Below are 13180 nucleotides of genomic sequence, written 5' to 3' on the forward strand. Positions count from 1 at the left end.
GGAAACCTGAACATGAAACAGGCTACAAACAAACTACCTACCTAAGTTGCACTGACAATTTCATTTTATTGGCTAAACTAGAGAAATGCAAGCAGTAAAAACAGATTTTTTTTTAAAAAAACCACTTCTATTACAAGTAGATGAGGTTAAGAATTTTTTTGAATTTCTTTAATTTTAAAATGTGATTTTTAAAGGTTTCCATTGAAAATCTTCTTACAACACAAGATTCACTTATCCTTCAGTTCAGTCTCCAGTGCATCACATCTCAAACATTACCCAATCAAATTATACATGAGCATTGACCACAGTGCTTCTGAAAAACGTTTTTGTTTTATTCTCTCATTACATGTACACCCAGACCATCATCTTCTCTATGAATCCAGTATTTGCTACACTACATTCATCAGGTCTGAGTCACTCAACCTCTTCCAAATTGCGTGAATACAATAAATTTTTAGTATTATTACAGTGAAGGATAACAGTCGGTTAGAGTCAGCCTCAATCCAAATAGTGTTATGCAAGTGTCATCCGTATTGCTGTCCCAATGCCCCTTAATCCTGTGAACTGCATCACCCCCTGCTATTCTATTCTTGGGCCTCTTTGAGAGAGAGAGAGAGAGAGAGAGAGAGAGAGAGAGAGAGAGAGAGAGAGAGAGAGACTATTATGCTCAACTGTGTCAAACTGCATGGTGGATTTGTAACTTCATTTTCACCTTGGTGCATAAGGCATTTCTGTCCTCTTCTGATGACACTTCACTTCATACAAGCGTCAAGCAAGCCAGTCCACAGCCTGATTCTCTTCTATACTAGGGCACCCCTTTGTATATATCTGGCAGTGTAAAGGTGGGTTACTGTAAATGAAAATCAGACCTGGTATACTAATTCCCACTCTCTGCACTCTAGCAATTTTTAGAGATACCTCCTGTTCCACTGTCTTATTTCCAACATTCCTCTCATTCAGAGGAAACATTGATGCTCTATATTTCCCAGTTTCTTTCTTCTCAGACTCCAACCTACCCACCTGCAGCGCCCCTTTGTTCCAGTGATCCATATCAAAACTCTCCACTCTATCCTACTCTTACTGTGTGATAGATATTGGATCTCAACTTCAGCCTCTTACGACACCTGCTCTCTGACAACTGTCTTTTTTTTTTTAAATAATGAAAGTCTTCATGTCAGCTTTATCTTAACTTACCTCCTTAAAATTACTATTCAAAATCCCTAAGCTCTTTAATTCTAAAACTCTCAGTCATCTACTGCAACTGATCCTTACCTAAAGGCCATAACTTAAGTTGAACGCTTCTTAACATGAAGCGGGGGAGGGGGGAATAATTACCCTGCAAACCTTTAACAGAATGGAATACTGTGGGCATGAGAATCTGATTGTGGAGGATTCCTATCGCTAGGGTTCATTTCAGCTGCCTCTCCCCGCTACTGTGGAGAGCAACTGGTCTGCTCTGAAAATTGGTGCCATAGTCGAATGTGTTAATGAAATAGCAGGTAAAGGAGAACCGGATACTTAGATGTTCAAAAGGCCTTTGACAAAGTCCTGCACAAGAGACTACTAAAGTAGTCATAGTCTGAGAGTCAAAGTAATCATGGCTCAGGAACAGTCAGAGACAGAAAAACAAAGTAGAAATAAATGGCCAGTTTTTAAAATCTTAGAAGGTGTCAATGGCAGAATAGTAGCCAAAAGGTTTTTGTGCTAGGACTGGTGGGGTTCAATCTATTTAGGAATGCTCCGGAGACTGGAGAGGTTGGGAAGGCAGGGTGAAGAAAGCAGGCAGACATAGTGCAGACTGTCACCTTATATTCTTCCCATTTCGTCAAACTTCTACAGTGTGACACCATTTTCAATAGTTTATCACAGTCTCTCTCTTCCTGTTCTCTAATTCCCCAGCCTCTTATTTAAGCAACCACTTTTCAGAAAAATGAACCTACAGCCAGTTGGGCAGACGGCTACAGGGCCTGGGAATCAGACTTCACAGAGCGTCCCCTAGAAAGGCACTCGAGAGAAGGTACTCCACTAGACAATTCAGGTATCTCATCTCTAACACTCCAAGACCCAGCTGAATATCCCAAATCAGATGCCCAGTCTATCAGTATACAACTGAGGTCATATGACTAAGGTTACATTTTCATTCCAACTTTTTTTTTTTTTTTTTATAAACTCTTATTCTTAAGACAATTCAATAAATAGTTGGAGGGAAGCAGCTGATAAACAGCAGATAATTACTAAAGCAGGCAGGCACCATGGTATAGAATTCTGCAATTCCGAGTCAAAACATTTCTTACGGCCTCTGACGGGACTTGGTTCTTCTGTTATCCCACTGCTAGCTCTATTTCTAGCTGACCCCCCTGGGCAAGTGACTATCCTTGTACCCTGGGAGACTGTGGATATGCTGTGTGCAGGAGGAGGGGTGGTAATGGATCAGTCAGAACGGGTAATTAGATTTCAAATTGCTTGCTGTCTCCTCACACACCACATCAGCTTGGTTTTGACAATTTGCACTGACAACATCTAACCCAACAATGACACCTGACGGTGAACAAAGATGAAGTGCTCACCTGGGGTGCCTGGGTGGTGTCTCTTCCAAACAACAATTCCCTGGCAACTGATAAAACACATGCTGACCCCGAAACACATGCTGGTGATGTTGTTTCACGGATCCAGTTTCCTTCTAAATGCTCAGGACAAGAGCACTGCACATCAATAGAGTATCACAAGGAATGCCAGAAAGTGACAGTACTCACTGAGTGGTTTAAGGATGCCGCTGCTCGTCTCATCTGCATTTTCTACATCTGATTTGTCGGAGTAGTACTCAGAGATTTTTTCTCTTTCCTTCTTCTCCTTTAGCCCAGGTCTTCTTCTGTGGCGTCTCCTTCTCCTATAGCTCTTAGGCACATGAACCCCGATGTAGACAGTGTGATGGCCTATGGAACAGTAGGAGCATTAATTTTCATCACATGCAATTTGCAGAAATACCAAGTCTAGTTTATATCACATTTCATTGTATGAATATCCCTAAACAGGGGCTCAACTTGCTGCTTTACTCAAACATTAATTAGCAGCTTTTGAATCCCCTTTTGGTTTGTTTGTTATTTCTTTTATGGTCAAGTAGTTTTAAAAAAAATAATCACAACTGACACTACATGCAAGTGTAGACCCATTGCTGGCTATTCAATATTTGTGGCTATTTTTGTTTTTAAAAAAAATCACAGTATTTCTGCAGTCTTCAAGAACTCTTCCCGTGAACCTACTTGTTTTGTTTTTAAACAAATACACTTTTTGGGCCGGACACTCATCTGGTCAATCAACCTAGGATGATTTACACCAGTTGAATATCTGGACCAGTGTCCAATATGCCAAGTAATAGCCCAAATCTGGAGGGGAAAAAAAGTGCTAAGATACATGTGTATTACTGCATCAGAGCAGCAGTGTTATGGTTGAGGACGAAGCTTCTCTTTTAAGCTCCTGTCTGTTAAGTATCCAATACTTTCCAAAACTTTAAAAAACAAATTACAATTTGGCCTCAAATTGCTTATGCTTGTTCTCAAATACAAAGATGTTCACTCCCCATGCTTCTTTTTTTTTTTTTTTTTTAAAGCAATGGGATAAAATTCTACTTGTCTATTTTTTGAGTTGGATAAAAAGTTCTTGATTCTTTCTTTTCCAAGTCCCTTGCCCCTCCAACACCAGCCTAGAATAAAGAGATTCTTTACATTTTAGGAAATTATTCAGACATTTCTTGTGTACTCTGATAACTCAACCATTTTATTTTTAAAAATTTCAGACACACCCGCTATGGATTCAGTCCCTGATAAAGACAAGTGCCTTTGATATGTTTGAACAACTTTGGTTTATCCACTCATTTTACAACGTACCATTGCAGAGCTTCAGATAAACACACTTGTTTGACCATTGACTGAAGTATGTTTATCTGAAGAGGTGATCCTATTCACATGTGAGAACAAGTGTATTTACCTGAAAGTTTGATCAGTTCTTTTCCCTTAAGCTCAGAAATTCGTAGTTATTGTTTCCCTTAGCCATCATCTATCTCAGTTGCTTTGCATATATTTATTCATTTAAATCTTGGCAGTTAACCCACATATACAGCAAGAAAAAAAAATACTGATTAGATAGAAGTGGGAAGAGATGCAATTGCTGTGGGAACCCAAACTGAAAATCCAACTTGTATGCATTTTAGCCAGAATCCTCACCCCAGCAGCCTAAGTAATTCAGATGGGATTCTGTTGGGGAAAGAGAAATTCTTCAAGAAAAATTAAACTACAGCAAACTAAGCCACTTTACTTCTGAATTGAGAACATCCACACAATGGGTTAATGCACTTTAACTAATGCATGTTAACTTCACTCCTCTAGTTAATTTGCCCTTTATTTTCCTGAGTGTCCCTATGTAGACATGGCCTACCACAGCTTTGCCATTAGTGTGAACAAGGACTCCAAAACTTTAGGCCTCTCAGCACTACAAGCTTTTATCAAGTTTGCAACCAAGCTGTAACATGAATAAATCCATCTGCACTTCACAGTCACACACAACATAGGTCTCATGCGACCCCTTCTGCTGTGAATGAGGTTTTGATCTCATTCATGAGCAGGACTGACGTGACTGTTAAGCTGTGAAAGCATTAAAAAAAAATGGTGATTCTGCTATTGAAATGGAAATACCTAGCCCCATCTGCATAACTAACTTAAGCCACTTCAGCTAACTCCCTGACCGGTATGGGCTGGAAAATCCCAGAGCATGTGGCACCATGTGAAATTCTTGATGACCAACACCTGGAACTCAGGCAGTGTGGGATAGCTACCCAGATCTTCCTGGATTATGTAGATGGGGACAGTCCAATTAGCAACACCTGTACTGGGGAACCTGCCACTGTGTGGACATGTTAGTTATAACAATATCGGATGAACATGTACAGCCTGATTAGATGAATGAGATTTTCTGTGTTCTTTACATGGGGCCTTTTGGAATCAAAAACAAAAAGACCAAGTGAAAAGTATTTGTTAATTTGGCCCATTTTTGCTGCTTTATAGAAAACATCTTAAAATACTCAACGTTTTTCTTCATAGATACATGCCAGAGTTCCTTTCCTAACTCCTGCTTCTGTAAGTGTCGGTAAACTGGTCATGCAGAAAAACTGAACCCCAAAATATTTTACAGCAGGAAGAATTTATCCTTTGATGCTTTAACTTTTAATTCACAACTCTCAAACTGAACAAAAATGTTATTTCACTGGTAATGTTTTTTTAAGAGCTATAGTTTAATAAATGAAAAAGCCAAAGCAAAATTGCACCAGGAAAAAAAGTATGAGATTTTTGTTTCTATTAAGGAAAGAGTGTTTCATTCTTGCACAGAAATCAGGGAGAGAGTCTATATTCATCAAGTATATTTACATGCCAAAAAACTTCTATCACAGTGTATGCAGAGTACAGTTATATAAACCAGAATATTAGATAACCTAATCTAATTTGCAAATTTTCTCAGATCAAATCTATGGTTTCAATTCACACTTCATGAAATGTAATTCCACAAGAGGACAACACATTCAGATTAGCAGCATAGGAGTCAATTTCATATTAACTTGTGCATTTAAACAGACACATGCATCCCAAAAAACAATACCTGTTAAAAGAATAAGGTTTCAACATGAAGCTTACAAGTGATGCTAAAGGTACGGATGTTCATGCCACCTGAACTCTGCCCTTGTGTGCACATACATTACACACATCTCTGTAGGAACCTTGTCTCATTCACTGAGAAAGTCACTCTTGTGCACAGAGATAGCACAAGGCTTGTGCATTACTTAAGTGATGCACAGGTCTTGTGCTGGCACACTGCACAGGGCCACATTTCCCCTTGTGTGCACGGGTTGGACAATGCACTGTGAATGGAACAACTGTTGAATATTTATTTTTATCCTCATTGTTCAGCACATGGACCCCTGCCTCATTCACTGCGCATCCTCCGTCCTGTCCACTATGAGCCTACCTGCACTCTCAGTTACAGAAATATACATCCAGATCTAGCCTAGGCTTATGCTCTACTAATTTACAATAAAGCTGGGGCAAAAATACAGGGACAGACACACAGGACGCTCTGTCTCATTCACTGCACCATCCAACCTGCACACTCCAGGTCTGATCAAATAACTCCCATTGACTCCTTCAGTGGGTTTTTCACTGACTTCGAAAGGCATCGGATGAGGACCTGAATGAAACAGAAGTCCTACAAGACAGCAACTGTGCCTTTATTTAAAGGCTGTATTGTAATGCATATATGCACAAGAAAAAAAAATGTTACTGGATTATCTGAACGTTGGCATCCAAGATCTCCACCTCAAGCCTTAATGTTCTTTTCGTGTTTTTTGGTAAGGTTTTTTCTATTTGTTGTTACTACTAAAGAAAACAAGAAAATAAAACAAAAATCCCATGGTGTGGGACTACTTGGGAGGCAGCAGGAAAATGCTGTGTTGGATCAAAAGAAAAAAGGGGGTAAACTCTTGCCTCATTGAAGCATGGATACCTGTAGAGCCTTGACACCTTGCTTACATTACTCCAAAACTTTGCATCAATCAGAATAATCACCCACATTCCATGCGCACCTTCAGACATTGAGGAACGCACTCAATCTGCTTATCTACACAAAGGTGCAGTGCAAATGCAATGCCGGGAGATCAACAGTTATTGTCAGAGGCAGGGAGAGAACTCAGTCTGCATGGACAGTGTCTGTTTTTAAACAAACCATTACAATGCAGTAAAATAGAATGGGTTTTCACCACTGAAATGCACACAAATCTCAAATTTCTACCCCAAATTGCTAAGGTGCTTGGGCTGTTTAAAAAAATTAAAAAGGTCACAAAAAGTTCCTAGAAGAAAATTTTAAAAAAGCAACCTCTGCCCCTCACCATCAGCAGCCACCATCTACTCTCTTCACACTCAAAACCTGTGACCCATTTTTCTCAAAAATCACACACAAGATCACCACTGGACAGAAAATCCATCTTCAAAAATGTCAGCCCCAACAGGAAAAAGTTTGAGAAAGTGGTAAGCAACTGCAAAAGGCTCTTCAGAATGGAAACGTGTAGGCAACCTTCAATGATAGGCATCAACACACATGCCGCCTATACTACTTTAAATCAATACATAACTCTGATCTATTAGAAGTTTCTAAACCTAATCAGATCCTTAGGACAGGCTGACAGTTTTATTGGGGGAAATGAGGGCAGGGGGACAGTGCATGAAAGAACGGCCCGTATATCCTCTCCAAGAAAAAGATTTTGACTGAGGGTGGGGTGCTCCCGCAGTGGCGTTAGAACAATTTTTAGAGTGGGGGGTGAAGAAAATTGTAAACCCTGTACATGATGGGAACCACTTTGAGCCAGGGAATGCTGCCCCTACTTCCATCACCCTGTGCTCTTGAGGAAATCTTTATCTGGACTGACACGGGTGTCAAAGAAAAACCCTACTGACTGCGGGGTAATACCTAGGCCAGAAGGAGAACTAAAGCAGCCATTTTCATTCTTCCTATCCTTCTTTAAGCTGCAGCATGCTAACATGCCGTACACGCATCTTGTGACATTTATCAGGCATGACCATTTGCACTGAATGGTTCTCATGGGAAAGCTAAATTATCCCAGCAAGTAGGAAATGTCTCAAACCTAGTGCATTGAGAATGTGTGTCAATTGCTTCCTGCCGGGCACTCTGGGAGGAGAGCCTAGAAGTTTATCTCAGAACTCACAACAACGTAAACAAATGCCAACCACTTCCTTCAAGTACACTGAACAGGAAAATCTTACTTAGCCACCTCCCTTCGGGGAGGGGGAGAGGAACATTAAACATTTCTCTCCCTTGCAGAATGGGGAACTGCAGCTAAGTAATGCAGATGCTTTGCCTGCACATACACAACTTAGTTTCACGTTACCAAAATCTGCACTGTACACATGTGATCAAAAGGATTAAAGAGATTGTCTAGTTCTGCTGGCAGCATATTAAAGTATTAAGTCTACAGGCTTACTATGATGTGTTTCTATTATCAAGCTGACCACAGAATTAAAGTGACTCAAAGAAGGAGGTTGCTTTAACACAGCCGTGGGAAGCACCTCACCCTCTTATATCTGGCTTTCACATCTGGTCAGGGCAATAAGATTTCCTTGTCAAGAGTCACTAACTGCCCTTTCTGTTGTGGATACTGTCCCCACCCTACACCTGCTGTTTCTTTTGATATTAGATTCCCACACATCAATGGAGATTATCCACTGTGCCCTTGCTGATGTTTCCAAATGCTCAGTTAGCTTTTATATGGTGCCTCAACACATCAGGGTTAAGTTGTATCTTCAAGTCCATGGGTGTGACCCCTACAGAAGCCACGAAAGTGTGTGTTCATCTTGAAGATAGAACTTGGTCCTTATTGTAGCGCTATAATTCTCTGGACACTCCACCCTTTGGCGCAGCTGATGAGCCATGATATTCACCAGGGAGCCACCCCTCAGTCATTTGCTCCTACATATGGAAGACAGCGTGTCCAGTGGATAGGGAAATGGACTAGGAGTCCAGAGACCTGGATTCCATAGGCTCTGTCACTGGCTTCCCGTTTGACCTTTGCTAAGTCACTTCACTTCTGTGTGACTTTGTTTCCCCTCCCACCCTCAGTCTCATCTACTGAGATTGCATGCAGCACAACAGGACCTCTAGGCGCCACACCAGGACAAGTTAATTTATTAATGTGTTCCTGGTTAGGTTAATTATTGGGCAGCACTATTATTCTCAGTTGCTCGATCTGAACACACTGTAATTTCTTTACTTCAGTCTAATGAATTTTTGCTAACACTTTTGCAAAGATAGAGCAGTAAGAGAGGAATTCTATTCTTTCTGCATGATTCTCCGTGAAGTTCTACTCGCTACATCAACTACAGCAGGTTAGCACACACTAGCAGCCAGAATGATGATGTGATAAACTTGAAGGTCACTGCAAACATTGCAGCAGGAAGCTTCATTGTAAGCCCTCACTTTCAGTGGTTTATTATAATTTTCCACCAACAAATTACTTGGGAGCCAAACTCTACCATGTTGGATGGTAGTCTGAGGGTGATTTTTTTTTTTTGGTTACCAAAGGAAGAAAATGGGCTTTTTTCTTTTTTTAATGTTTTAAGAAGCCTGTTCAGATGCTTTTTTGCACTCTAATACCTCAGTTTGGATTTAAACATTCTAATGTGGTGCATACCTAGCCCTCAGTGAGTAAAAAGCACTTTGCTAATCTTGAAAAGAGGTGGTTCAGACTGTTTGCAGATACCTAAGTATGCATGCATTTAAATCAGTATGGGACACAGTGTAATATGTATGGGGAGCATGCCATTTTCACTTGGTTGTAAGATTATTCTTCTCTGGACCTGCCTTCACACCCAGTGCATCCATCTGTCCCTTGCAAAGCCTCCTGAAATTCCATTAACCACTTTCAAGATGGTATCAGAAAGGGCTATGCAGGCCTAGGAGCTTTTTGCAAGCCTCATGTGCTTTCAGTTTGAAATTTCAAACAAACATAAAAGAGATGACGGATCTCAGGCTCTACAGCAAACTAGAGAGTGTATGAAGTTTGAAGCGTCAGATGTAGAGGCTCAGCAGAAAAGCTGACAGATTTGTCAGGCTTGTAGATACAGTAATACAAGAGGACACCAGTGATCAGCGATACCACTATCTATCTATACCTATATAAAAAAAATAAAAATAATTAAAAAAAACCACACACCACCACCACCTATGGTAAAAGAATGTTCTGGTTGCAAAGTCAAGCACTCAAAAGTTAGGGAATGCCAGAATTATAATTTTCCATGGGAAATTTCTACACTTCCAAAATAAATAAAATCAACGCAAAAACAATAAATGTTTGACTGATAAACATGTCATTAAGGTGCCTCATTTGAGTTGTAGTCTGAGTGCCCTGTGCCCCTGTTCTCCTCTATGGGCTCAGACGGATCTAAAGATTTAAAGGGGCGGGGGGAGATGTACTTTTCAACACTTCTAACTTGCTATTCTAAAGCCTCATTTCTTCAAACAACTAAGACATTTCCTGAAGCATAATACCTTCCCCCTGGTTAGTTACTCAATAGTTGAACTCTACCAAAGCTTCTCCATATTATTTTTTATATCTAACAATGGGATGTTTAATATAATGACGACAGCATGAATGGGGGCATGGATGAGGAAAACATGTAAATAAGAGAAATAAGTTCCAGTGACCTGATGAGACATCAAATTGTGTGTATCTTCCCAAAAGTCAATTTACTCTTCAGATAAAAACGATCTCTACAATCCTTAAAGGTTCACGTGTAAGGACACTATAGTCAGCTTGTGCTGAAAGGCACTTGAATAGGATGAGTGCAGAATAAAGGAGATGTTTGAATCTCAGGCTCTCAATTCCAAAAGCATGATTTTTCCCTCCTTCACTCCACACCTATTGATCACCATTGAGTTAAACTGAAAAATTCTTAAGAAGATTTAACAAGGCTTTTCTGAAGCTTATTGTAGAGGTGGTTTAGTGCTGTACCTTGCCGCCTACCATTCCTTTCAAGTAGGAAGGCAGTACGCTGAAAGTTAAAAAAAGATTTAAGAAGTGAGAAGAACTTAAACTAAAAAGTAAACGGGGCATTCTTCATCAGGCACCTTAAAAGAACATCTACAAACCTGAACATTTAAATGAAACAGTGGATATAAGCAACCAAAAGATGCAGGATTGATCTAGGAAGGAAAGAGAACGTGTGCAGTGGAATCTGGGACAGACACTCACATAACTGAGTGTAGTTTCTGCACGGCAGATAAATGCCTATAGCTGGCAAATGATAAATTGGTCAACACTGTTAAGATAGAAGACGACAAGCATGTTTTGGTTATTCAACCTGAGGTTTTTATAATCTATTGTTAGACGCTTACCCACAAACCTATAAGCAGCTTTTCTGACTCTTCAAGTGTGAGAGGTTAGACAACCTACAGAACCTGCCATGCCATGAGCTGAGCTGATCAGGTCAACGCTGCTTGGATCCTGATCAAAGAGGATGGCTTCTGAAAGAGCAGCTTACGTATATTATAAAATCTTATACAAAGTGTTAGTCCAAGGTTTCCAGAAATGACAACTCATTTTGGGTACCTCTGGTTTTTTTGAGACGCCTGATTTTCACACACATCCTTTAAAAATCAGACTCCTTTAAGGCGTCTTAAGTGGTGCACCCAAAATCGAGGCATCCAAAATAATGTATTGCTTTTGAAAACCTTGGCCTGAATTGTCTCTTTCAGAGTGTGGAAATCATCAAGGCAGACAGACCCAATATTAAACTGTGTTTGGCATTATAAATGCATTTATGCAGTTAGGAGCCATATAGGTATAAATAAGTGGCTTGATTTTCCACAGTTGCCGAGCCCTATGGAGCCCATTTACTTCAGAGGGAGCTTTCAGTGTTCAGCCCTTCTGAATAGATTAAGCCCCTTCTTTAGGCATGAAAGTTTGAAAATTTTGATCTTAGTTCTTCTAATTGTCTGAGCAGGAAGGACTTTGAATTTTGCAAGTGTGTTGCTCTGAGCTGTGTTGGAGGACAGGAGACTTATACTGCTGATGAACTGCATGCCATCAAGTCTAGAAGAGAGAGAGTCTTTCCTCCCCCTTAGGTGCACTAATAATTCCTGTGATTATGGAGAAAACCAGGGCATTGGTTATTATTGTAGAGTCATAATCAATACATAATTTGTTTAACCTAAACAAGCCTCTACCTCACCACCTCAAAAAAAGTGTGTTTGTAGTGTAGTAAAAGTGTCCCCATGATACTTAGAGTAAATTGCTGTCATTTCAGTGCCTGCCCAGGTGTTTGGCATATCAACTGGGGCAGCACAAGAACTCTGCTACTCACAATGTAAGCACAGGTGGTCAGGACTGGGAGATCTGAAGCTGCCTCCTGCATATCATAGCAGAGCTGCAGCATGCATGCATGAGCAACAGAAGTGTTTGTCAGTGAAACTAACCACCTAAATTAGAGACTGAAACGTGAGTCACTATCACTGAAAGCCACTGCTAGCACACGCAGGGGCAGGAGTGTTGGGGAAAGTAGACAGGATGAACAAGAAAAAAATGGTACAGAAAACGCCTATAAGGATCTAACAGAAAGATGATGGACACAAGAAATGATGGACCAGAACAGATCAAGATCCACCTAGTCCAGTACCCTGCCTCTGATTTTGGCAAATGCTGGGTGCCTCCATAAAAGCCCTTATCATGCACCTAATTCTGCAGTACTGGTGTACATCATGAGTCCATCCTAATGGCACGCTGCTTCTGGGTATGCAATTATGGTTAACTATATTGAGGACGCAGTTTTCTTTTAAAAGGGAGACTGCACCTAGATTCTGGAGTACTCCAAGGTCAGGCTCCTTGATACAGGGCCCCCCATGAATCTCCACATCCACCCTCCACGCTTATGGCTGCACAAAAAGCATCACACTCGTGGCAGTGAGTCTGAGTCTGGGTCAACTGAGTAGGGCTTCTGGGACTCGTGCTACGGGGCTAAAATGTAGTAGTGTAGACAGTCCCACTCAGGCTGGAGCCTGGGCTCTGAGAACCACCCCCCTTGCCAGGTTTCAGTGCCCAGGCTCCAGCCCAAGCAGGAATGTATACAATACTACTCTAGCCCCAGTCAGTTGAACTGGATTCTAAGACTCACTGCTACAGGGTTGTTGGGGGGGGGGGGTGTTGCAGCGTAGATGTACCCTAAATAGTCTGATTCTCATTTTATATCCAGGCCACTTTGCTCTGCTCTGTCACGGTAAAGGGGCCTTCAAGTGAGCATAAATATTAAGTGTGCTCACTTTAAAATCCCTTTACACTGCCTCTTATACCCACAATATTGTCCAAAAAGTCTTGGAATACCACCAGACCCACGGGAAGAGAACACACACACACCCTAGAAATCGTTAAGAGAATTCTAGAACACAGAGAGCCCATATTAGCACCACTGAGTTACAAGGCAGCCCTGGCAGTACTCACCAGAGTAAGCCCAGCTTTGCTGCTTACAGGCCCATAGATCAAAGCGATGAATATTTCTCTTTCCCTTAGACCAGGAGTAAGATTCTTTCCCAATTGCCAGTGAACACACAAACAGGGAAAGTCAAGCAAGAAACC

General features: G+C 40.9%; 1 protein-coding gene across 5 annotated transcripts in view; it reads right to left on the reverse strand.

Annotated features, from left to right (window-relative positions):
* The window catches only part of SLC4A4 (solute carrier family 4 member 4), a 303735-nt gene that overhangs the window by 198885 nt on the left and 91670 nt on the right, over positions 1 to 13180 (reverse strand). For all 5 annotated transcript variants that reach the window (XM_045019895.1, XM_045019894.1, XM_045019896.1 and 2 more), the window contains one exon: positions 2754 to 2933. In XM_045019895.1, the coding sequence (XP_044875830.1) occupies positions 2754 to 2933 (180 nt within the window). The remainder of the gene's footprint in view (positions 1 to 2753; positions 2934 to 13180) is intronic.

The sequence above is a fragment of the Mauremys mutica genome, chromosome 5 (assembly GCF_020497125.1).
Source record: "Mauremys mutica isolate MM-2020 ecotype Southern chromosome 5, ASM2049712v1, whole genome shotgun sequence".
Classification (NCBI taxonomy): domain Eukaryota; kingdom Metazoa; phylum Chordata; order Testudines; family Geoemydidae; genus Mauremys; species Mauremys mutica.